At 58.9% G+C, this 26,340-nt stretch overlaps 1 protein-coding gene across 2 annotated transcripts; it reads right to left on the reverse strand.

The window, feature by feature from the left end:
* Positions 1-918: 918 nt before the first annotated feature.
* On the reverse strand, positions 919-26,340 carry NKD2 (NKD inhibitor of WNT signaling pathway 2). 2 transcript variants are annotated; one of them, XM_084880977.1, is made up of 10 exons: positions 26,084-26,340; positions 25,939-25,974; positions 25,500-25,597; positions 6,040-6,100; positions 5,206-5,312; positions 4,682-4,777; positions 3,848-3,995; positions 3,433-3,517; positions 2,755-2,882; positions 919-2,557 (listed from the first exon to the last, which is right to left on the reverse strand). In XM_084880977.1, the coding sequence occupies exons 1-10, from the start codon at positions 26,106-26,108 to the stop codon at positions 1,944-1,946; spliced, it is 1,398 nt and encodes a 465-aa protein (XP_084737103.1). In that variant the 5' UTR covers positions 26,109-26,340; the 3' UTR covers positions 919-1,943. The 2 variants fall into 2 exon arrangements, with proteins under 2 accessions (XP_084737103.1, XP_084737104.1); XM_084880978.1 differs by lacking the exon at positions 25,939-25,974.

Genomic DNA, 26,340 nt, shown 5'->3' on the forward strand with positions numbered 1-26,340 from the left:
TCATCCCAATCTGGACAATGATAGGCTTCTCTGCAGCTCAGACTCACAGGCAGCGATACACTCGGCTTCCGGTGTGTTTGCTGGCGTTCACTGCACGCACGAATGGTTCTTAAAACCAGGGTCTGGGGTCAGAGGTTGGAGTTCAGGCCCACCCGACTTCCCTGCCAGCTGGTGAGCTGAGCACCTGCCGGGAGGCTGTGGCGGGGCCGCAGGGACTAACGAAATACGGTCCCTGAATGTGGGACCACGTGCAGGAGCTCTGCACCCTGAGGAACAGGCCCGGTGGGGATGACAGGCGTGTCTGTAAAAACCCTGCTGCCAGGGGTGTGCAGATTCAAGCTGTGAATCGAGTGCAGGCGTCTCGCCAGGAGAGGGCGCTCCGCACTGTGCAGCCGGTAGCAGCCTGGGCCCGAGGATCAGAAACACCTGGAAAACAGATTCCAGTGCTCTGGCCTCAAAAGATCCTGAGAACCCCTCAGTTCTCCCTACACACGTGGCCTCAATAGACAGACATTAGTTACTCGGAAATCCCTAGGGGCTTTACAATGGCTATGATCAGGAACGTGAAGGCAAAAGGGAGGAGATGGTGGCAAATCGTCGGCTCCTCTAGATTCTCAGCACAGAGCCCAGCGTCTCCATGGACAGCGCGGTCCTCCCAGCCCCAGATAGTGGCCTGAAGTGTCCTGTTATCATAAACCCAACTTGGGGCTTAGGTTTTGGGTTTTTTTTGTTTGTTTTTTAGAGCAGTAAAGTAGGGGGAAACATTACCCATACATCTGGAGTTGTGCATTAATTTCCCTTCTGCAAACGACTGTCTAAAGCAGAGACAGACATGCTCTCCATGCAGCATCAGCCCCCAAAGGCTGGTGCAGGTGGACTGACCGTATCTATTAACAAAGCTCACTTTGAAACAGGGGATGACATATTACAAAATGCACATATTTTTATTATGCCTGAGGGGGGGGAGGGAACACAATTACAAGTCAATCACCAATTAGCTTGATTCTTAGACACGGTTCCACGAAGAATACAAGTTCACCTGCACAGACTCTCAAAGTCACTTGCTCGTCTCAGACGGAAGACGGGACAGCAGGGTCCTGCCACAGGGGAATGCTGCCAGCCAAGGTTCCACGGCCCTCGGACACCGTCACTGCCCCTACCCCTCACCCTCCCAGCGGGAGCACCCCGTTTCCTCCCAGGTGGGCGTCCTGGAGGCTTGATGAGCTCTACAAGTTTACCTGAGCCCGGACAACAAGCGTCCCGCCTCCACCCTGCGAAGGTGTTTCAGGTGGGACCCACCACCTGCCCCAACCCTGCTGTCTGCTGAGAGATGCTGGTGCCAGCGCCATCTGGACCCCCTCTCTGCTCTCAGGGCCTCCCCTCCAGAATTTCCTGACCACCGTGAGGAGCGCTTCCACCCGCCTTGTGGCCGCCAGTCCTCTGTGTGATCTGCAGGACTCCCCACCGCACACGCAGCGCACGGAGGAACAGCGGCTCCCCCAAACCGCCTCTCTTGGCCTTCAGAACGAATAATTACACCAACCACGTTCACTCCCGGCTCCGGGGCAGCACGGCCCCGCCACCCTGCAGGCCTCGGTCCAAGGCCCCCAGCGCATGAGGCACCAGGAGACCAACACCGAGCTGGCTGAGCAGTCCCTCCTGCGCCACGAGGGCTCCTTCTGGGATCGTAAATGAAAGATACAATGGGCTTTTCTACGCGTACATGTGGTTTTATGGGTTACACAGAATCACTCCGTAACTGGGAGCATCAGTGGCATCGAACGTACCCATCCCAACACGACACCCGTCAGGAGCGCGGAGGGAAGGCCCGCGGAGGGAGCGCCCAGGGCCTGCTCCACGCGTGTCCACGGGTGCCACCGCCGCTGCCCAGGGGAGGCCTGCAGCCGGGCTCCTGGCCGGGGGCGCCGGGGCGGGCGTGCACGCTAGGACGGGTGGTGGTGGTGGTAATGGTGGTGGTGGTGGTGTTCGTGGTGGTGGTGGTGCTCGTGGCGCTGGACCACGGGCACCGGGTAGCCCTCCCCCAGCAGCACGGGCGGCAGGTCCCGCACCACCTCGTGCTCCATCACCACGGGCTGGCCCAGGGCCGCGGCCTTGAGGGGCGAGTGGCCCTCCCTGCCCTTCTGCCGGTACCGCTTGTGGCCGTAGGGCTGCGGCGGCGGGGGCTGCGGCGGGGGCTGCGGGAGGTGGTGACCGTCCTGGGGGGCCTGAGGCAAGGCAGCCGGTGGGTGGTAGCTGAAAGCCCTCCCGGGCTTGCCCCCGCCTGGCATGCCCCCAAGGGGCACGCCCCCACCGGGCACCCCAGGCGGCCTGCCCGAGCCCTTGGGGGACTTGAGGAACTGCTTCTCCTGCCCCTTCAGCCGGGGCTGCAGGTCCAGGGCCCGGGCAGCGGGGTCACCGGCCAGCAGGACGTGGTCAGCCAGCACCTGGGACCGGCGGTTGTGACCTGTGTGTGCATCGGACTCCTGGGAGCGGGACCTGCTCGGGGGGTGCGCGGCCTTGCCCTGGTGCTCCTGCTTGGCCTGTGCTGGCGGGGACCCTGCACACGGGACACAGACCATGAGACCCTCCGCAGGGCCTGGCACCTCACCTTGGACCAGGTACCCCGCCTACCCCCCCCACCCCCCACGCCTGGACACAATACTGCAGCACAGTGTGGCAGGAGCCCTCGAACCCCCAGGCCAGGGCTCAGGCTGCTGAAGGCGGCCTCTTACCCAGGTCCCACCCAGGACCTACCAGGCCCGAACTTAGACGTGTAGTTCTCGATCCCGGCCAGGTCCAGGTAGTGGTTTCTCCGCTCGGTGTTCTCGTCCACGCAGTACAGCCCCCTCACAGGGCAGGGGTGGGGGTCAGCGTTGGGCCTCCTGCGTGGGGCACAGGGCAGAAGGGGCCTGACCTTCACACATTCATCTTCCTCGGAGATGAAGGGGGCACTGAAGGGGATGGTCCCGGGCAGTGGACTCTGACCAGCACCCGCCGCCCAGAGAGAGGCATCAGAAAGGATGGGTGTCCGGGAAAGCAAGGTCCCCAACTGGCCTGGGACCCCGCCAAGACCCCAGGATCACTGCTGCAGACTGCCTTAGGAAACCTGCGGGAACTCCCGTCTGCTGGTCCCCGAGGCAGAGATGGGGCCACTGCTCTGAGACCTCTGTGTCAGCGTGGCCGGACTGAGGGTCCCTCAGCTGACCTACCCTTCAAGCCTCACCCAGCCCTCGGACAGACACTGGGTTTGCTCAGCTCCAGCCTGAGCCCTGGGCCACAAAACGGCACCCTCACCCCAACGGGGTCCTGCACCCAGTGCTCCTCCACACCCAGGTGCTCATCCCTGAGGCCTGCAGGAAGCAGGGGTGTGGGCGGGCTGCTCCCCGTGAGGAGGGCACACCTGGAGAGTGGAGCCAGACCCCAGCCTCTCACCTGATGTGAGCAGACAGCCTCCTGTCAGCCACCCTGGGGTCCTCGAAGACCTCACCCTCCGTCCTGCAGCGACTGGGTTCCCGGTCTGAAAGAGTGAATTCACTCATTCATTTGTTCACTCCTTTCTTCCTTCATTCCTTCCTCTATTTACTAAGCAAACATTTCTGAGCCCCTGCAAGGTGCTAAGGCCCTGCTTTCCATGTTCAGAAAACCAGAGCGTTTGTCCCACTGAGGAGAGGAGGGGAAATGGGGTGCTGAACAGTAGACACAACTAACATGACTCCCATGGGCTGGTGTGTGGGGGATAAGTGCAGAGTGGGGGTAAGGGCTGGGTGGAGGAGGGTCTGCAGGGAGGGGTGGGCTGCCAGCTAAAGCAGGGTCTTCAGGGCATCAGAGCAAGGGCCCAGCCCCTCACCCTGGCTGGCGGGGAGACCCTCCCTCCTTTTGCCGGAGGGCTCGGGGCTGACGGTCAGCTTCACACGGAGGGTCTTACTGCTGCCGGAGGAGTGGTTGACGGAGGCGTCGACGACCTCGTAGATGGTGTGCATCAGGCTGGACATGTCCTGAGGATGGCACTGGCGTCAGGGACAGGCAGACGGGGCCGGGGAACCGCCACCCGCCACCGCCTCCAGGCTGCCTGCCTGAGTCACTGCACCCATACAGCCCCTTCTCAGACTGGACGACTCACTGAGCAGCCTTTCTCACCCCGACTTTAGCCCCGTGTGGCGGCACCAAACCTCCAGGGTAAGAAGCCTTGCTATTGTTGAAATTGCATCTCTCGGACCTTTTAAATTTCACACTGAATTTCTATGTTCGAAGGACTTAGCCTTCAGATAACTACCTACGTTTTGCTCTTTAACCCAAAGACACTTATTTCTGTTGTCCCATGTGCCTGCTTCCTTCCCAGGGGCACTCTGCCCATCCTGGACACACAGGCCAGCCGAGGTGAGTGCGGAGGGCATTCGGGGACCCTCGCCACCTTGCCCGGGAGCTGCCGGCCCCACTGTGCCTCAGGGGGGTCCAGACACAGGCTCTGCTGGAAACAGCGCCGACAGCCTGGGCCACGCGGCTCCCGAGGCTCCAGCAGCTGCCTGGGTCACACTGCCCCCATGGCCGGAGAAGGTCCGGCCTCTCCTCCCACCCTAGAGGGCTCTGCCTGTCTCCTCATCACCCAGACCAGGGCCCTGGCATCCGTCTGCTGCCGGCTCCCCGCCTGGGGGACCGTCTTCCTAAGACACAGGTGCATCACCTCCCTGGTGGCCTTCCCGCTGTTGTCGAAGCCATAGAGCGTGAAGGTCCACTCCTGGCGGTTGTCCTCCTCCACCGAGACGTCGCACTGGAGCGCCTGCAGGGCACAAGGGGTCAGAGGCGGGTAGGGTCGTCACTCTGCCCTGGGACCTGAGCCTCCCTCCACCTCTCAGGGAAACAGGCGTCCTTCCATCGCGCCCAGGAGCTCCTGCCTTGGAAGGCCAATGGCGGACCTCCGTGGCATCCTGGGGTGCTGGCGCCACACCCGGAAGTCCCCCCCCCAACCCCCCAGATTATTTGATGCCACACCAGCCAGTTTGAGCTGGATTTGTGGCCACACCTTCCTTGCCCACCCCCACCCCCTTTCCCAGAGCTGGCGGATGCCGGAAGCACAGGCAAGCTTCGCTGTAGCTCCTCCATCGGCGGAACCTCAGGCAGACTGCCCAGGCAAGGCCCTGTTTTAGGGCCATGAGCGCCGAGTCCAGCGCGGACCCTTTTGCACCAGAAGGCAGAGCCAAGACCTACATCGATGTTCAGGCGCTTCTTGCCCAGGCCTCGCAGACCTCTCTCAGCATCATCTGCACTGAAGAGCTGACCCTCTCGACCCTCGGCCTTCTCCGGGGGCAGTGCCACTGGAGGTAGAAGAAGGAGTGAGGGAGAGCCATCCCCGCCCCACCCCATCCCGCCCAGGGGGGTGACTCAGCAGCGGGGATGTCGGAGGGTGCAGCAGGGAGCCTGTGCTCCTTCCCAGATGGGCCTGAGCTGAGAGGCGGGGGCATCCCAGGAACGGGTAGGGCTGGCCCCGCCCTGGGCAGGGTGATGTGGGAGGTGGGCACTTGCTGGACTTTAGGAGACAGGGTATCTGCCTGTGCCCCTGTCTCACTGAGGGTCCCAGTTATCTGGGAATCAGCTGCCAACAAGGTCACCCCAGCGGGGAGGGGCTGCACAGCGGGGAGGGGTGGCAGGTGGCAGTTCCCCGGCCCCATCCTTCCAGAACAAGGAGGCATCAGGGGATCTGTGCAGAGGGCAGCGCAGCCCTCACCTGGCATAGCCATGGTCAGGTGTTCCCTCAGCCCTGGCCTGGCATAGCCATGGTCAGGTGTGCCTCAGCCCTGGCCTGGGGTAGCCATGGTCAGGTGTGTCCTGGCTCTGCCCACCCAGCCAGCAGTGGCTTTGGAGATCATGGTGGGGAGGAGGCTGCTCTGTGTTGGTCTGGGTTTGGTGGGGACGTTAAGGAGCAGGGAGTGGGCGTGCCTATGCCATCGGAGCCTCAGCTTGTCCAGGTGTCCTGAGGGCAGGTCTCAGGCATATGCCCGGGGTACAGGGTAGAGTCTGTGGGGTTTGGGGAGCAGGACTTACCCTCTAGAGGACACTGGTCCTCCCGGAAAGGTCCCTCCTTGTGGTCCCCACTGTGGAGCTCCTGCAGGGAGAACAGGGAGTGTGTGACCACGTGGCCCGGGGCAGGTCACAGACACCAGCCTCCTGCGGTGTCACTGCAGAGGAACCAAGCTGGGTACACCCACGAAGCCTCAGATTTTTAAGCAAAACACACACACACATCCCACGGTGTCATTGGTTCCATTAGAACCATCTCCGGGCTCAGCCAGAGTGGCTCAGTGGGTGAGTGTCAACCTATGAGCCAGGTCACGGTTCTATCCCTGGTCAGGGCACATGCTCAATCCCCATTGGGGGAATGCAGGAGTCAGCCAATCGATGATTCTCTTTCATCATTAATGTTTCTATTTCTCGCTCCCTCTCCCTTCCTCTCTGAAATCAATAAAAATACTTTTTTAAAAAAGAAAATGTTACCTTTAAAAGGAAGGAAGGGAAGGAAAGGAGGGAGGGAGGGAGGGAGAGAGGGAGGGAGGGAGGGAGGGAGGGAGGAAAAAAGGAAGGAAGGAGGGAAGGAACCGCAAAGCCCCCAGACCAGCATCCAGGAGTGTTGGAACCCAGAAGAGCCGGTGCAATTCCCGTGGGCATGCAGCCAGGTATCGCGAGGGCCGTGGGAGCGACCCCTGTAGCCCTCCCAAAGCTACGAGAACAACACAACAGCAGCCCGGACACAGCAGCCAGCCTGTGACCAGTGCCCTGCAGTGCCTTTGGAAAACACGTTCATCCACATATATCCCAACGCTAGAACCTACAGTGTTTATCCACGAGCTAAATCAGCAACTAGCTCTGAGATAGAGAAGATCAAATAAGGGGATAAAAAACATCTGAGAGGAAAGTAACAATTCTTGTCCCTCTGACTGGCAGTTTCAAATTCATCCTGGTTTTTAATCTGTGCTGCTTTGACTCAACAGAAGGGCCAACGCTTTAATTGCAACTGGTAAACCTACCACAGGGATGCTGGCCAGATGTGCAGCCCCTCCCCGCTGGGGTGACCTTGTTGGCAGCTGATTCCCAGATAATTGGGACCCTCAGTGAGACAGGGGCACAGGCAGACACCCCGTCTCCTAAAGTCCAGCAAGTGCCCACCTCCCACATCACTCTGGCCAGGGTGGGGCCAGCCCTACCCGTTCCAGGGATGCCCCCACCTGCCTTCCTGGATCTGAGCATCCTGTGGTGGGCACCCCCCCTTCTAAAGCATAAATTTCTGCTCTCATTCCCTTTGCCACCCCCAAAGGAATCCCAGCCTCATGCCCATAAAAGTCCCTAACTCCCCTCTCGTCCCAATCTGACCCCCTTCTGCCTGGCTGGGTTTCCATAGAAGCCCTCAGCACCATCCTCACTGCTCCCTGGCTGATAGAGCTCTGTTTCTGCGCGCACACACACACACACACACACACACCCAGAACCCCATCCCTGGGCTCCCTTACCAAGCCAGCAGGGCCTCTGCAGCACCGCCCACCCAGCACTGCTGACCTGCTGATCCCCTCAGGCATCCTCTCCTCCCTGCTCCCCGCCCCCCCCCGCCATGCTCCCCCTCTCTCAGCGGCCCTGGCACCCTGTCCATTCATTCTCCAGCATCTGCTGGCCACTGGGGACAGGATCTCAGCCCCACACACCCCAATGCTTTAGGAACCCCAGGTCCTTCTTCTGCATGTCCATGTTGGGTGGCTGTGACCTTGGCTATGAGGCTGATCCTTACCCCTTTCACTGTGCAGGGCTCTCAGGAGGCTGGGGGGACGGGGGAGGATGGGATCCTTCCCGTCTCTTCCAGCTCCTGTGGCCCCAGGTGTTCCTGGGCTGGTGGACGCATCTCTCCGACTTCTCCGCGGTCACATGCCTCTCTGTGTGTCTTCTGTGTGAAACCTCCCACTGCCTCCCTCTTACAAAGATACAGGTGCCGCACCAGGAGGAAGGTCACGTTGGCAGAGACCCTCTTCCACATCCGGTCCCAGCTGCAGGTCCCCAGGAGGACAGGGTCTCTGGGGCCAGTGTTCAGCCCCGAAGCTGGGCCTGGTCTCCACCCTGTTGCTATTGGCCGAAAATCCTGAATCCGCCGCCTAATCACCTGGGCCTCCGTTTCCTTTCCACGAAGCAAGGAAGGGATTCCGAGGAGGGAGTGGGGCTCTCCAGGTGCCCACGTGTGCCAGGCGCGTCCACAGCCCCCTACTGTGGGACCTGCACCCCACAAGGAGAGGTGTGCTAGGAGGACAAAGGAGGTGACGCCACAGCTCTGACACCGGAGCTTCTGACCTAAACAGGCCCGTACCAAGGGTGGGGGCCGGGAACACACAGTCCCTGAGCTGAGCGAGCAGTGGGATGCACACACCGCAGAAGGAAACGCGTTTGCTTCTCCAAGTTAGATGCCTTGCAGACTCCAGAGGCCTCTCTGGCTTGCATTCCTGAGAACGTGGTGTTCCCCAGGGGCGAATGTTTGCTCTGTCCAGAAAGCCAGCTGTGTGCGGAGTCCCGGGGGCAGGTCCCCCTTCTGTGAAAGGGTCCGGGATATCGGTGATGAGAATCCAGCGTGACTGGCAGGAGAGTGGGGCTGGCACCTGGGCAATCCCCACCCCTCTCCTTCATACACACACAGGAGTTGCTCTGGAGCTGTTCTTTTCCATTAAAACAGACTCTGGTGACCCACTCGGTGCAGCTCACAGCCCCGGATGGCCCACGACCGAAAGCCCCCGCACATCTGGGCATCTGGAAGCACTGCCCTCCTGAACCTGAGGTCAGGGCTACTCCTCAGGGTTCTGGCACTTTCCAAAGTCTGGGCGAGACTCCTCCCCAGGTGCAGTGGGGATGCAGGAGGGGGCTTTGTGCAGACCAGAGTCCAAGCAGGTGAGAAAGAGGTGGTGCTGGTGGTGGTGGTGGTGGTGTGTGTGAGGGTTGGGGGGTGGGGGGCAGAGAGAAAGATGGAGGCAGAGAGGGGCTCCTCTAGGGGTGACGGGAGGAGGCACACTGAGCAGGCCTGTTGGCAGCATTTTCCCAGAATTCACTGTTCCTAAGAGGACAGTCACTGGATGCCCCCTCACTGATGGTGACGCGGTGGGTGCCTCAGGACGGGATGGCCTTCCGTACTGGGTGAACGTTTGGGATTGCGGGGCCTACACTCCAGGTCACAGTGTTGTCTGGAAGGTGGAGGGGAGCAGCTGTTTCCACGGCTGTTTACGTAAAAGCACCCCCTCGCCAGGGCCAGGCGTGCAGGCGGGGTTCCTGCCGCCACCAGGCCGAGGGCAGAGAGGAGCCCAGCTGCCCCCGAGGGGCTCGGGAGGGGGCCGCGCTCAGAGCTCGCCTTTTGTGAGGAAGGCTCAAGGCTCGGCGAGGGGGCAGCGCGGCTTGCCAGTGAATGGAATTTGACTTCAAGGTGATCCGCCAGCGTCTGTCTGGAAACACCACGGCGGCTTTGAAGTGGAAGTCTCGGTTTCAACGGCTAACCAGTTTCAGATGTGACAATGTAGTTTTATGGGCTTAATAATTCCGACACATGTGCGGCTGGGGCCCGCGCGGGGTCCCGCTCGGGGGGCTGCTGTGGCTGCTATTCTGAACTCCTGATTTTAAAGAGAAAGATTAGGGATGATGAAACCGAGCGTTCGCGGGCAGGGGGCCCTGCAAACAGGCTTCCCAACGAGCTGCAGATGGTTCTTGTTTCTTTCCTTTCAAACTTGAAACAGAGCTTCAGGATCCGGCAGGGGCGTTCCTGGGTTTTGCCTTTGCCCGTCGGTACTTCTGGGTTAGGACGATTTAATCAGCCTTTGTAATAACCAAATTTGGAATTTGCATGTAGAAACCCAGTCATTTGGGATCAAAGGGCCTCCTAAAATAAACATATGCGACTCCTCACATGAGAGTGGTAACTTACACCCTGTATGAGGTCGCTCTCTGGCTTCTTCTCATCCCTGTCCCAGCCTCTCACAACTCTGCTCATCTTAAGAAGACACAAAATGGCCCCAGCTGGTTTGGATCAGTGGCTAGAGCATCAGCCTGTGGACTGAAGGGTCCCAGGTTTGATTCTGGTCAAGGGCACATGCCCAGATTGTGGGCTCAATCCCAGTAGGGGGCAGCCGATCAATGATACTCTCTCATCATTGATGTTTCTATTTCTCTCACTCCCTTCCTCTCTGAAATCAATTTAAAATTTGAATCAAGATAAAGAAGACACAAAATGTATTTCACACCCTGCTTACCCTGGCCTGTGGAGACTTATTTGTTGGTACTCATCTACCCAAAAGTACCCTGACCCTGGAGGGGTTCCCCAGCCCCCCCACCCCACCCCACAAGGATGCTTGTGGTAAGGATGACTGATGACACACTGGGGACAGGAGTGTCCACCAACGACATATCTGCCAGGAATCCAACCCAGGCCGGCCCGCAGGAGCAACATCATCATCGGCAGAGGGTCAGCGAGGAGCCTTGTTCAACAACGTGGTGGCCAGGATTCTCTTTCTCCCACACTTGGAGATGACGCATGCTCCCTACATTAACTACATGATTCAGAGGTCCCAGGCTTGTCACTAGGACCTGACCCCACGTCCTCCCAGAGTCTCCATTGCATCCTGGCGGCTGAGGGTGAGCAGGCTTCCTCAGGAAGGGGATGACACGTTTCAGCACAGACACTAAATGTGTGTGAGCACACACACGTGTGTATATCTAGTCTATGAATACATATATGTACAGACGCGTGTAATACACACCATATAGATACAGCATGAACGCATGACACACACGCAGCCTTTTCACCCTCAATAACTGAGACGTGACCATGACATATGCCCCCACGCCTGGGGATTCCCATCCTCAGCACCTGGGATGCTGCTTTCCGTTCAACGCTAAATGCTAAAGTCACTTTGCAGCCCCTCAGACAACCTCATTTTCTCCCCTGGCTGTGCTGCTACTGTTTTTGTCTTCAGAGCTAACGATGCAGTTTCACAAAAAAAAACCAAAAAACAAAAAAACAGGGTGATCGATCTTACAAATGCAGCTGCTGTCCCCCCCGAGCACACTGGCTGCAGGTCACAACACACACACAATAAAAGGAAGACCCATGGCTCCAAAGCCTGACCCGCTCCGCACCCTCAGCCACCCCCATTCAGGCAAGGGCTGTGCCCCCGGGTTTCAAATGCAGAATCAGTCTTCCCCCAACCAAGAATCCCATGGATTCTTCCAGGGGAAAGCCCGCTGGACGGTTCGTTTTCTTTCATTAGTATTAAAGCCTCATGCTTCCTATTTCGAAGGAAGCTTATTTTCCAAGCTGGGAGGGAACAGTGTACGTTTAAAGTCTCTAAATCAGAAGGCGCCGTGCGTTCCCGACCCGCGCACGTCCGTGCCCCCAGCAGAGAAGGACAGACTGGACATGTGGGAGGGCTGCTCTCGGGACCCACCCCGGGCTGAGCTGCTCCGGAGAAAAGCAACGAGCGTGTTTTCTCCTGCAGAAAGCACCTCTGTCGCGTCATGTGGAAACACACCCTGCACACGCAGACGACGTAATAACCTCAGCCTGGCTCTGTTGTTGTTGGCCGAGGCTCCCGAGATCAAAGGAAGGAGGCCCAGGCCGGAGGCAGGCGCACCCCTCCCTCAGCTCTGGTATCTGGCAGCGGTGGCCACGGGATCTTAAAGGAGCAGAGACAAAACCTAAGCTGCTTTTACAGCCGCCAGCACAAATCCAGCCTCAGAGGAATTTAGCGGAGACCCCACAAGTGAAAGATGGAGTGCTTGGAGGAAAACTGCACACACGTGTGCGAAGCGGCAATCTTGTCCTGAAGCCAGGCCCAGGGTGCTGCGTGGTTTGGGAAATTGGGGGGAGAGGAGGGAGGGCCACAAGTGCAGCACACTCTCCCCCCTCTCCCCCGTGCAGCGCTTCTGTGGTCGTTCCCAAACCACAGAGCAGGAAAGACCCCTGGGGCAGGGTTCCTGGGATGAAGACCTTCTGGCACCGTGATGTGGGAAGCTGGCCGGCCAGCCAAGGACCCATTGTCTAGCCACTCCGGCAGCCAGCCTTTGACCCAATGCTTGCCTGTCAGGGCTCTGAGCCCCCCAGACAAGCCGTGACTGATGTGGCCAGTGTCCACTGCCCCTGCCTGCTGACCCTCCGTCCTTGCATCAGGGGATGAGCACATACATTCCTTCTCCATCAGGGCCTTGTTCTGTCCATGGCAAGCCCCAAAATAAGGGGAACCAAGGAGAGGGCTCCCTGGACACCAGGCCCAGGACCTGCCAGGCAGCTCCCTCAGCCCAGCCAGAAGGCCGGTGCCACCCTGTGCTCCCCGGCCACTCCCACAGGACACTGGGTGGCACCGGACAGCCCCAGTGGAGGGCCCGAGCCTGAGCCGGGCTGGTGCGGGTCCTCCTGATCACAGGAAGGAAGCGTAGGACCGTTACCACGCTCTAGCCGGGGCCTTCGTGTTGGCGGCTGCCAGCCTGCCGCCTTTCCCTTAGGGACACGGGGGCCAGAATCCCCACCTCCACACACGGACCACAGATGTGGTTGACTCATCACCGCTGCTTTCCTGGAGAAAGCAGGGCTGGTCTCTGCTCAAAATACACCTCAGGCCTGGGGAGGAACCTCATGGAATAGCCACAGCACCACATTCTCCAAGGTCTAAAGGCAGTTTTGTTTGAAAGGAAAACCTAAACCACTTTAAACAAATCAGTGGCGGCCCCCCTTCTTGGCTCCAGCCCTTTTATCACAGCTGGGAAGGCGGGGCCTGGGAAGCGGGAGAACGCGGACTCGGCGGGTGAGGGGCCCAAGGGCCGCCTGGCCCTCCTGCTAGCAGGCGACACTGTCACAGACAAAGTGTCCGCTTCCCAGAGCTGCCGACGAGCCTGGGAGGCAACCAGGCGGGCGGTTAGTGTAGCCCCTTCTGGGAGGCGGCGATGGGGTGTAGGCCGTGGTTATCGTCACCCCCTTTCTCCTCCCTGTCCCACCGACACCCTGCACCCCCAAACCTGGAGATGCAGGGATGGCCCCCCCCACTTCCGTCAGAGCTTTCATCAATGCCACGTCACTGCCGAAGCCTCCACCCCCACTAGCTTCTCCTGCGCCCTTGCTTTAGCTCTCCAGGCACCGGGGCCCATGTTCTGACACTTGCCGTCTGGATCCCCCACATCCTGTGAGCCACACAGTGCCTGCCACAGGCACGGAAGCCTGCTGGTCCGAGCACAGGCCTGGGGGTCTGCCTGGGTTGGGGTTCTGGCTGCCCCACTCCATGCAGTGTACCTAGGGCAACTGGCCTCACCCCACTGTGCCTTGGTTTCCCCTCTGGGAAAGGGGAAATGACTGTTGTAAGGGGTAACCAATAACTGTGCCAAGGGCTGTGACGGCGTCACACTCCTGAGTGAAGGTCTGTGGGTGTCACCCAAAGCATGCCAGGAACGCCTGGTAGGCCTAGAGCTTCCGGGGATGAGGTGGGGATGGGAGTGGGGGGGAAGATGCCGAGAGATCTGGACGCTAACCATGGCGCGTTGGATCGTCCAGGTTCCCGGACAAGAAGGAAGGATGAGCCAAAGGCCACCAGGATTGGTGCACCACCTGCAGGCAGGTCCTTCTTGAGCCGAGGACCAGGTAGGTTTCTTTTTTTCCTTCAGAAGACAAACCTGGGCCTCGCTTGCTCCTGAGCTTATACGAGAGGCTGCATCTCAGAGGGTTGTCCCCTGGAGACCTGAGACACACAGGGCCACAGGCAGGACGCAGCTCGGGAGGGTCCTGCCACAGCCGACGGACTGCCCAGGACCACGGCCACAGCCTCGTGGTAGCCAGCGCTGGTGGCAGAGGGGCTCCCACTGTAATGAGCTGCAGCCCTGGCCCACGAGGGCTCTGCAGCCCTCCAACGCCAGCCCACCCAGGCACTGCCAGGAGTGTGTTAAAATAATCCCGCTTGAATTCTTCTATGAAAACATGCCAGGTTTTGCCCTAGCCAGTTTGGCCCAGTGGATAGAGCGCCGGCCTGTGGACTGAAGCGTCCTAGGTTCAATTCCAGCCAAGGGCGCATGCTCAGGTTTCGGGCTTGAGTCCCAGTGGAGGAGGCGTACAGGAGGCAGCCAAACAATGATTCTCTCTCGTCGTTGATGTTTCTATCTCTCTGAAATAAATAAAAATATATTTTTAAAAATATGCCAGGTTTTGTGATTGTTGTTGTTTTGGGTTTTGTTTTTGTATTTTGTTTGCTTCTCTGATTTCAGAGCTCAAAACTTATTACCATTTCCTTGGGAGACACTGCAGAACAAAAGGAAGTCCTTCCCCTCGGGCTGGCCCTCATTGTGAGCAAAATTCCAGCTGGCGCAAGGAACAGGACCGAACAGACCCAATTTGTTTCGTTCTGGCACGAAAAGGCTGCCAGCGGTGCCTGCCACGTATCCATCAACATGAAAGTGGGTGAGGCGCTCACAGGCTGCAGTGGGTGTAGTTCAGGGTGAGGCCGATGGTGTCCCTGCAAGGCCCAGAGACCTTTACACTCAGGCTTCTCAATGGAGGGCACCCCAGCAAGGAGCTCAGCCCAGCGAAGCCGTCAGCCCAGCGAGATGCTCAGCCCAGAGAGATGCTCAGCCCAGAGAGATGCTCAGTCCAGAGAGATGCTCAGCCCAGAGAGATGCTCAGCCCAGAGAGGCTCTCAGCCTAGAGAGATGCTCAGCCCAGAGAGGCTCTCAGCCCAGAGAGATGCTCAGCCCAGCTCCGAGAGGCGTTCACCCCAGTAAAGCTGGCAGCTCCCTGAGAGGCAGTCCAGACCAAAGCCAACACTGCATTTTGCTGTTTTGTTTCCAGGACTGCATGGTGTGCTCCACCCAAATGGGTGACTGTTACGCTGTTGAGACATCCAGTTTGTGGGTGGGGTCGCGCTCACCTGGGTAGAAAATTAAACAGTGGCTATCCCTCCTATTTAAGGAGAGAGACCCCAAGCTCCAAGCATTGCGGCACTTTTGCCTGCCATCTAGTTGGAGGAAGTGGGCAGAACTGAGCCTTCGAAGGCCCCTCAGTGTCTCTAGAGAGCAGCTGATCACCAGGTCTGCAGGTACCAGCTTAGCACTATGAAGAGAAATGAGAGGGGAGGTGGTGGAAGGTGCCAGGTGGGGATCCCAAAAGGCCTCTGGAGAGGGACATGTAAGCAGACACCTGAACACAGAAGGCAGCAAGCAGAGCTGCAGGGGGCAGGCCTCTAGATAGAGGGGCAGCATGTGCAAAGGCCCTGGGGCAGGAACCAGCAAGGAGGCCCCAGCAGAGTAGGCCCTCTCTGAGGAGGCTCAGGGGCAAGACACAAGGTGAGCTCAGGGTGCCAGCCTCCTGGGCTTTCACTCTAAGGAGGTGCTGGTATTAGCCAGCCTTATGTTCCAAACACCCACTTGGCTCACAGAGGTGGAGGGGAGAGGCCGAGGTCTGGTTAGAGGAGAGGGTGATGGAAAGGGGACACAGCTGGAGGGGAGGAGGTGGAAACGGCTAATTATGAGAGACCAAGTTGACGGGTTTCCTGAGGAATGGGACCTGGGTGTGCCAGACAGAGGATGAGGGACCACTTTGCTGCGATGGAGGGGCTGGCCAGTTGTGTCGTGTTCTGCCTTATTCCCATGGGATACAGGCAGCTTCCTCTTACCTCGCCTGCACTGTAAGGAGGGAAATTGCGAGGCAGAAAGTCTCCTTGACATTTGGGGACACTGCTGTGCATGGCGTGGAGAGCGGCTACAGAGTTTGGACCGGTTCAAGCCTGGGACTAATGAGAGGGCACGATCCTCTCATGACAAAGCCACGTGCAAGTCCCAGTGCAATTATAGCCAAAGGCTGTGGTTGTAAGCTTGACCTTATGATCCGAACCTGTGGTCCCATAAGTGATACAGGCTGCCGGAGGTGCAGCAAGTAAACAAAGCTTGATCAGGTGCAAGTAATTGAGTAGATTCAAACTGCTCCCCTCCCTCCCTTCCCCAGAATGTTGTAACCACGCCCTTACTTTGCCTCGTGGAATCTGGCCATAAAATAAAGACTCGGCTGTCAGGCCGTGGTACTGTCACTAGCTCTCCATCAGAGAGGACGGCGTCCCACCCAGACCCAGCTTTCTTCTCTTGTCTGTCTTTTCTCAATCCTTCACCGCCCCCTCTCAAGCTCCCTAACCTGGCTGTGCTGGCGCGGCACACAAGGAGTGAGCCGTAGCCCCTGTCAAGTGTTTCTTCTCAAGCTAGATAAGTCAGTGTGCTTAAACTGGCCCCAGGCTAATTAAATGTTGTTCCAGATGCAGAGACAATCACATCCTCAATCCTGCGTTGAATGGGGCCAGATGTGGGGCTGAGCTGGACTGCACAGCTGGGCCCGCCCTGCCGGCCACCCTCCCTTCCAGGCTGGGCTACCAAAGGGTCAGAGAGCTGACCCAGACGGGGACCGAAGGGGGAGCTGCAGAACATGGTCGAGTTCCGCATGGCTGAAAACGAGCCGGTCATTACACCGCATTCGTGGTGTCGTACCTAGTTTTTCTGAGCATAGAGCTCAAATCTGGATACATCCTTAAATCAACACATGCTAACAATGGAACAGTGTTAAACTGTCGCTCAGTGTGGATGCTGAAAGGGTGACCTCAAAATAAGGACTTCAGGTGGCAACATTAACGTGACGGCCACTCCCCTCTGGGCAGAAGAGTTTTGCTGAGAGCATTTGTTACCAAGTCCCTTTTGTGCCTAACAGAACAGAAAACTGCGGGCATTCTGACTCTACGGTTTCGTGGGTCATGTCCTGGGCTGAACAGTATCCCCAGGACCCACGTCCACCCAGAACCACAGAACGTGACTGTATTTGAAAGCATCTGCAACATGATGCGTTAAGATGAGCTTATGCTGGATTTAGGGTCAGCCTTGATCCAATGACTACAAGTGTCCTTGCGAGAGGAGAGGACAGACGCAGGCGAGAGGCCTCGTGAAAACAAAGGCAGAGACTGGAGTCATTCGGCCAGAAGCCCAGGGGCACCCGGAGATGGAAGAGACAGGAAGGGACCCTCCTCCAGAGCTTTCAGAGAGCACAGCTCTGCCAGCAGCCTGGTTTCAGACATCTGGCCTCTAGGAAGGTGAGGGAATACATGCCTGTTGGTGTCATCCAGTTTGTGAGACTTGGTCACGGCAGCTCCAGGAAACCAACATGGGTAGCTTCGGGCTACTGTTTCCATTGTTTAAAATATGTAACCCTAAGGCCCTCCCAGCATGTGCTTATATGGATTGGTTGTCAAAGTCCTATAATTCCTGAATGATCTACCATCAGAGGTCCATGACCACATGACAAGACCACGTGGCTGGCTTCCTTCAGGAAGAACTACCCAAACAGTACTGGTGGGACTGGGGTGGAGTCAGCCCCATACTTCTCTGAGGATCCAGGGGTCCTAGGGGCAGTGGGCCAGTCCTCTTGGGTATAGGACACATATGTGGACATCTGTAACCCCGCAGGCTGGGGATGCGTGTTCTCTGGGAGCAGCATCTGAAAGAAGCTATCCCTCCAGGCCAGGAGGATGGCCACACGCCCCAGATCATCGGGGTCTGCTGAGCTTCCGGACAGAAAGAAGAGGAGAGGCAGAGAAGGAGGAGGAGCAGCAGGAGGAGGAGGAGATAAGGAGGAGGCTAAGGGAATGGAGGAGGTGAAGAAGGGGAGGAGACAGGGAGGAAGGAGGAGGGGGAAGAAGAGAGGGAGAGAAAGGAGGAGGGGACTGAGGAGATCAGTGCCCATCCTGAGAAGAGCGGGGCAGGGGTGAGGCCGGCCTCTGCCTCACCATGAACTGTGTCCGGCAGGCAGCCCCACCCCACCAGGCGAGCAGTGGTGTGGTCTGTGTGCGCGTCCCCAGCCCAGCCCTGCCCTCACAGAGGCTCTGGGTGGCTGCTGCAGGGAAAGGAAACGAGTGCTCAACACATTTTCTTCTCCAGATGAGAACAGGGAAACACTTTCTTATAAGAGTTAAAGTGGGGATAGTTGAACCACAGAAAAATATCCACCCTTCCTTCTTCCAACCAAAACAACCCGAAGGAGTTACAGGAATTGGCTCTGAAACAGGAAACAGAAAATGTGGCTCACAGCTCCCCTCCCCAGACCCACCTCCCCTGGAGCCCTTCCTGGGGACCTACGGGTAGCAGCAGGGGACACTCACGGAGGGCAGCGATGCCCAGAGACTCTGCAAAGCTGGGCACGGGCAGCCACCTGATGCCGGGGGCACTGTCTGCGACAGGTTGGAGAACGAGGCCGTAGGAGCCTCCCTGCTTGGGGACCAGTCACCCCTTGGTCCTGCTCTCCCAAATGACAGAGGACAGAGGACAGCAGAGCCAAGAAAGCCCTCTGACATGAGGGTGAGCAGTCGGGAGGGGCCGTCTCAGGAGAGATAAGAGCATCTCCAGTCCTGGGGGCTTGGGACATACAGAGGGTGCTGAGGATGGGGATGCAGAGTCAGGTACGGTGAAAAGACACGGTTCAGAAAAATAAAAGGTGCCCAGGACCCCGGGCTGAGCATGAGCTGGGTCCCCCGGCTCCCTCGGCTGGGACTGACTGCTTCCTTCTGATCATCATAGCGGACAGCCCAGCCACAGCAGAGGAGAGCACGGGGCGATGTGCAGGGAGGGCAGCTGGGAGGAGAAGGGAGCTGAGGAAACCTTGTGGTCTGTGAGGGACTGAATTGTAGATCATCCCCCCATATGTAGAAGTCCTGCCTGGATGCCTGTGGATGTGACCTTATTTGGGGTTAGGGTCATTGCAGATGTTATTAGTAATATTAGGGTGGATCCTGGTCCCATATGGCCTGTGTCCTGACAAAAAGAACATGCATGAGGAGGAAGAAGCACAGAGGGATGAGCACGAGGATCTGGGGAGTGGACGGTCTACAGACCCAGGAGGAACCACCTTGATCTCAGACTTCTGGCTCCAGGACAGTGAGACCAGAGTCCTGTTGCTTAAGACACTCCTGTCGGTGGTGCTGGTGTGGCCGCCCCAGGAAACCCACACTCGGTCAGCCACCAGCCTCCCCGCTCCCTGTGCAGGGCTGGGCACCTTCCTTCTCACACCAGTGGGTGTTTGCTGTGACACTGTGTCAGCGCCTCACTCCACGGTGTGGAGTCATCAGAAAAGCACCTTGCCCGGTGGGCACCAGGGCCCAGGAGATGTGCTCATTCAGACCCTCCACATTCCTCCCAGGTCTCCTCACAAGAGAAGGGGACACAACTGCAGTGGGCGAGCCCTGGGGTCTGTCCCCGCTGGGCACCAGCCAGGCCTGCCTACAGGCTGCCCTGAGAACTTCCGGGGACAACACAGGCCTTTCCTTCCAACCCGGACCCTTTCTGAGGCAGGTGTCCACCAGGAGAGGCTCCGCTGCACACCTGCAGCACCGGCGATGCCTCACAGCGACTCAGCCAGTGGCTCTTCTCAGATCCTGCCTATTGGACAACTCCGTTCAATGACCTGCCCAGCTCAGGCCTGCACTACTACTTCCGCAGACCACGCCCCTGCCAGCTCGGAGACTGGCACAGGCTTCCTTTTTGGGGGAGAGAAGAGGCAGGGCCACAGGACGCCATGTCCCCCGTGCCTGCTCAGTACACCTGCCTACGTAGTACAGTGTTCCTCTGGGTGCAACCTCGCAGCCTCATGCCCCCAGCCCGGGAGCACCTGGTGTCAGAGCTCAAGAAAATCGTGAGTGGAGCCTGACATTGGGCTTTACTGACCACAGGTGGGCTGCTGTTCCACAGGCCGCCCTCACAGCCCACCCATGGCGAAGGATGCTGAACTGCCCCTGCCCAGCAGTGCCAGAGCCAGCTGCTTTCCCAACTCTTCACATCTGTCACTTCCCCTTTCCACATACGACTCCAAGCAGAAGCACACAGGACCAGCTGTGACCTACAGACATGAAGGTGAGCAGCCGCCCCAGGCCTGGAGCCCGGGTCTGGGCTCTGAGTCACCACACAGGCCACCTCTCACTAACGGTCCTATAAGGGAAGCCATTGGGGGACAAGCCTGCCACATGTTAAAACGGCCATGTCACGGGGTCCCCAGTTATCTGTGAGCAGAATTTCTTTGACAGCCTCTGTTGGGCTAACCAGGTGGGCAGTGCCATCCAATTCCCACGCCCACACTCATTCTCGGGAGTTTAAGCCATGTCTTGATCTGTGCTCTCGCTCCTTTTGATTTGGCCAGATAGCTACCGGGGCTGAGCTCTGATTTCGGAAGACTGCAAAGATGCACAGATTTTTAAAAGAAAGATGAGATGTAAGCTCTTCATCAACCAACACCCTCAACATCATTCCAATGCCTAGCACAGAGAAGTGTAGAAATAAGTGACAGGTGTGACCTGGATGCAGCGTGGTGTTTTCTGGGTGGCTAACCACCTCCCCTTGGGCCCTGGAATTCCAGCTCCTGCGGCAGCCATTGGGCTGTTGGTGCCTGAGGAAGCCATCACAGAGATCTGCAGTCTGCGGGCTCCTTCACTCTGCCTGTGAACTGCGCCCCCCCCCTCCCCCCACGCACACTCAGAACTGGGTCCCTGAGCAGCCTGGCCTTGTCTGCCTATGGAAACCAGCGTACCAAAGCCGCTGCCCCATGAGAACACGTCTGAGCAGGTGCCATGTCTCCTGGGCAGGCCAGCAGCACATGGTGCATCTCCAACAGCTTCCAGGGAGCTTATCTCGAGACCAGCATCCCCGGGGGAAGTGCCGCTGCTGACCACTGACCTGGATGGGGGACAGGCTCTGCAGCCAGCCTGCAGCCCCGCTGTGGCCACCCCCAGGATCTGCTGGCCTAACCCCAAGGCCGGGGTCCGAGTTCAGCCTCGCTGGTGGACGTGAGTCTTTGACACACAACATGAGGGTGCCCGCATCTGAGCTAATGAGAGGTGGGCATACACACTGCCCGTTAGCGGCTGAGCCCTTCAATGGGCACCTGGCTGGGCAGAGGCAGGTGCATGGCACCCAGCCCGTCCCTACGGTCCTCAGTTTCTCCTGAGTGTCTGATGCTGTTGGCTGCCTGCCCACAGATGGCCCCAGCACCTCCTGCAACCCCACTGACACGGGGGACAGCCAGCTGAGCGCGGTGGCTCCCTTTCCCCCTGAGAGTCCTCTCTGCAGACAGCACCCGTCCACATTTCCAGGCGAGGAAAGGAGGCGAACTTGAGCTACTTCCTCCAGAAACACACTCAGAGCAGTGAGCTCCCTCAGGGTCCTTAGGTTGGTCCCATCACCCCTTTCCAGGAGGTGTTTCCCACCAAGTGGCCTGGTGGCTTCTCAGATGTGAATTAGTTGGGACCCCTTGGCTCATCCTCGGGGAGGATGGGGTCCAGGAGGGCCATTTGCAATTTCAGAAGCATGAGTGGGGGTGAGGGGCTGATGCGGCTGACCGTGGGGAGAGGCCCCTGGTGCTCACAAGGCCTGGACCTCTGGGACTTGTTGTCAGCTCCCCCACATCCATTGAGCCTTCAGGCTTCTGTGCACCTTTGTGCCGGCCTCCTCACACGGCAGGACCAAGCCCGAGGGCAGGGACACGGCTGCCTGTATCCAAGGTTCCCATAGGGGGTGCCAAAAGACAGTGAAGAGCTGCCAGCCCTGAGGCCTGGACACCCCACAAAGGCTGGGACTCCGTGAGGTTAGTATCCCAGAGCATGGGTCACAGAAGGCGGAAGCTCCTTTCAGGAGGCCTGTGGCCCGATAGCCCAGGGCTCCAGGGCACCCACAGGTCTCAGGACACGTGTTGATGGCTCTGTGTTGACTGCAGATGGGGTGGTGTCCAGATTTCGTGCGAAGCCAAGGGGATTTCCCAGGGATTTTGACAAGAAGCCAGAGTTAACGTCTCAACGAATCTCAACTGACATGTGTGAATCCTGCTGCCGCCATGTCCTCTGGGAGGCGTGCTGAGTAGGTGGGCAGGTGAGCGCTGGCTCCTGGGCTGCCAGGAGAGCGGGAAGGAGCAGCCCTGCCCCAGAGACTGCCTGCTGCAGAGACAAAGGGGGTCGGATGTCCTGGGAACTCTAACCAAGTGGACGGCATCAAACCATGCCAGGGGGTGGAGTCCCCAGATTCCAAAAGCAGTGAGAGGTCACCTGTGGACAAGACCACATGGAGGGCAGGTGGAGTTTGCTGGAAGCCAGAGGCCTGTCCAGAGGTGAGTCTCTCAGTGGGGTTTCAGGGTTTGCCTTCTAGACTCCCTGCAAGGCTGCCTCCGTCAGGAACAGGTGCTACATGTCAGTGCACACAACTGTTGTGTGCACGTGTGCAACTGTGTGTATATCCACCCAAGATAGTACGGGCGGAGCCTCGCCCAGCAGCCTGTCCCGACACCTCAGAGGCTGAGAAGTTGCGTCCTTGCAGACCTCAGTCCCACCAGGCAGGAGGCCTCAGCCAGGCCCAAGGGGCCTCCCCACTCAGGCACTTCTGTCTCAAGTCTCAGTTAAAATGCCACCTCCAAAGTTGCCAAAACACCCCTTTCTCAGGCTTAACAAATGGAAATCAGTGTTTTATCAACAGCATTTCAATCGTTAGCAGCGATTCTTATCTTCTGAACTTTCCCCGCCAGCCTCAGGGTGCGTTGGAGAAATTAGAGAGAGGCGGACAGGGTGAGCGGCTATGTGCAGCGAAGGGCGATTCCAGGACAGTGACCACCGGGTCTCCACAGAGCCTCACCGTGACCCCTGCTGCTGCGTGGCTGGCCCCACCCGTAGCCATGGCCCCGCTGCTCCGTGGCTGAATCCACCTTTAGAAACAGCACTGCCAAGTGCTGCTGGTGCTACCGCTGTCACTTCCCACAATTTTCACACACGCAGGAGCTCAGTCACTCCACTTCTTACATCCTCTGTGCTGCACTTGCCAGCACCCCACACCACCCTGGCACAGCCCTGGCCCTTCAGGGGCACTCAGCAATGAACCGACACAGGTCCTGCCATGACCAGCCTGCAGCATTTCTCAGAATCAACAGCAACACTATTCTAGACTGTAAAGCAGGGAGTGTGCGCGCCTGGAAAGTGCTAGTGCTTATAAGAACTTTTTTTTAGATGGGCACTAAGAGATACCAGGAGCCAGCATAACCCATTAACAATTAATGGACAAAACCAACTTCGTTGCCTTTATTTCGGCGACAGTTAGATGCACTTGATTTCCATGAGGCCATTTGCCACAGTTCTTGGGGCAGCATACAGGGCGAGCTTCAGGGCAGGGAGGAACATCTCCCCTCACTGGCCCTAGTCAGACTCACCAGGTGGCTGCCTGGCCCAGGCTGGCCTTCCCCAAGGACATCACCTGGGAGGGCAGAGATGATGGGTGAAGCTCTGGGCAACACATAAAGACAGGGGCACAGGGCACTGGAAACCGATCTGTAGGACTCGATACCCAAACATCCCCCGATCGAGCAACTTCCAGAGGCAGACCCAGGAGCAGGGGTGGTGAGGCAGGGGTCGCACTCAACCTGGGCCAGAGCCACCCCAGGGTATGCCCAGGGAAGCCTGGCAAGCACGGGAGCAGTGAGGCGGCAGTGGTGAGGATATCTGTGCTTCTGTGGCCGGGCAAGATGGGCCTGGTCCAGGAGATCTGAACTCCAGGCTGGTGCCTGGCGGAGGGGCTCCCGGCCCCATGACGAAATAAGGCAAATGTGGCAAATGCAGTGCTGTTGTCTTAAAGCTAAAATGCATTCAATTTAAAGGGCCATCCTGTATTCTGAGATTTTGTTAAAAGGACCTTTTTTTCATGACAGGAAGGTGTCTTAGTCAATTAGGGCTGCTACAACCAAGACCACAGACTGGGTGGCTTATAAACAGCAGACATTTATTTCTCTCGGTGCTGGGGGCCGCACGTCCAAGATCAAGGTGCCACAGACTTCGTGGCTGCTGACAGCCTTCTGATTCACAGACGGCACCCTGCTGCTGGGCCCTCACACGGCAGACCGGACAGGCCGCTCTCTGGAGGCGCTCAGAAGGACAGGGATCCCACCATCAGGACTCCTCCCTCATGACCTATTGGCCTCCCTATTGCTTCACCTCCTAACACCGTTACCTTGGGGGTTAGATGTCAACCTATGAATTTTGGGGAAACACAACTATTCAGACCATAGCTGAGGGCAGAATGAAAAGAGAACAACCTAAGCCAACTCGCACACCAATCTTAAAAAAAAAAAAAAAAAAAAAAAAGTCCCAGGAGTGGCGTCCATCAGCCTACAAGATGGGTCCAGCCCTAGCTCCACAATCTCACAGCAACGCCAGGGAGCCCCTCAGCTCAGGGGAAGCACTGCCTGCCGCTGCTGTCACCGCCTTCTGAACAGATGAGAGCAAGCGCCCAGAGGGCCCTAAGGACTGAGTGAGCCATGTCCCCAAGGACAGAGCCCCCAAGCAGTACAGCTGGTGGAACCAGGCCCAGCCTAAACCCTTCACCATGAAGCTAACGCTCGCACAGCTTCCCGCCTGCCCCCTTCCCCCCACCACCCCCCTTTTACCTGCTACACACGGAGGACCAAGCTAAGAGGTACCATCCTGTTACCAACACCCCACTTCTCACAGAGGAGAAAGATGGACCGGGGCTGCTCCCGGGGCAGCACCCTCATCCCTCAGTACCAAGAAGCACAAGCCCATTTTACATTACCATCCAACGTCCCGATGACCTACCCAGAAAGTACCTTACGATGTACTTCCTATCTCCACGGGCGTGGGGTTAAACCTTCTCTCCCAGAAAGCAGGAACTCTAACTCCCGTGTGGGTTTGATTTCAGGGCCAATCTGGGCCCTTCCTAGGGTGAGGTGCAGTGTTTACAAATACACTCAGAACTTTTCATTTGTCAACTGGCCAGAAGAATGCCGTTCCAAAAACAGACGAGCAGAGGAAAGAGGGTGGGGGCAAGGGACAAGCCGTGGGCCAGTAGGGGGCTCAGCCATTTGGTGTGGCCGGCCATCTGCACAGATCCAGGCCACACTGATGCCCACCCAACGCCCACCTTCTCCTGCTTGGCAAACATGTGAACGTTTACCCAGGCCCCTCTGGTGCCACCCCTCTCTTCAGGCAGTTCTCTGCTTCTGATTGCCCCTGGCAGCACCTGCAGTCTGGGATCCCCCTCCCTCCCTTCCCCCAAGTCCATCTGGAGTCTGGCTTTCCCATGAGTCTCCCTGCAGGCCCAGTGGTCACCCACCCTGCAGATGGTAAGCCTCTAACTCTGGCCACCTTTGCTGTGCAAGAGATGGATCCTGAAGCAAACCATGCCCCCTCCCCGCCAAACCTCCAGCCTGGGATGTTAGAGGCTCATCCTCAGGAGCTCCACTGGCCTGGCCTGGGGAGGCTGGGAGGGACAGACAGATTCTCTGGCCCAACCGGCAACACTCCCGCCATAGGGACATCTCAGCCTGCGCCTTCTACATCTGGGTCCCGCCTTCTACATCTGGGTCCCGGCGAGGGGGCACAACTCTAGCACTGGCGTCCCTGGGGCCCGCGGGCCGACCCTCCCCACCGCCACCGCCACCCCCACCCCGTCACGCCTACCTGCTTGTCCCTCGCGCGGTGCTCCCCGCCGCCGCGCCGCTCCGCCTCCACGGTGCCTTTGCGGCCACTCGAGTGCGCAGACACCACGAAGCTGTCCCCTGCGGCCCGGCCGTAGGAAGCGCGGGAACAGGGCACCGAGGAGGGAAGGAGATGCGCCGTGAGCCCCGCGGGCGGGCGCTGCGCCTTAACGATGCCCCGCCGCCCGGCGGGCCCACCCGGTTCCCTGTTTCCGCGCGGCCTGGGGCGCAGGGCTCCAGATGGGGAGCCGGGGCCGGGGGTGGGCTGGGGTAGGGTGGGGGCCTTCGCACTCCCGGAGATCCCGCGGCAAGGTCCTCCCCCACCCCCCCCATCCATCCATCCGAGGGCACCGGGGCAGAACGCACGTCGGGCTCCGGGCTCCGGGTCCCGGCCGGGTCGCCGCCCCACCCGGCCCGCTCACCTTCGGGGCTCTCTCTCCGCTTGCAGGCTGCGGCGGCTGCGGCGCGCCAGGGGGAGGGCGCGGGAGAGGGAAGGGCGAGTGAGTGGCCGGCGCCCGCCCGCCAGCAGCCCGCCCGCCGCCCTCCCGCCCCGGGCCCCAGCCTCACCGTGCTTGGACTGAAATTTCCCCATGCCGCCCCAGCCCCGGCCGCCGCCCGCCCGCCCGCGCTCCGGGCGCGCGCTCAGGTGCGGGTCTGGGGTCCGGCGCTGGGGCTGAGCGGGCGGAGGGGTCGCATGGGCCCGGCGCCAGGCCTCCGCGCCAAGTCGTGAGGGGTGTGGGGTGCTGGGGTCCCGTGCAGCCCGGACGATGGGGCGGGCGGGCCGGCGGGCGCGGCGACAGCAGCGACAGAAGCTGCCCGGTTCC

The sequence above is a fragment of the Pipistrellus hanaki genome (genome assembly GCF_964339955.1).
Source record: "Pipistrellus hanaki genome assembly, chromosome: 4".
NCBI classification, from domain to species: Eukaryota; Metazoa; Chordata; class Mammalia; order Chiroptera; family Vespertilionidae; genus Pipistrellus; species Pipistrellus hanaki.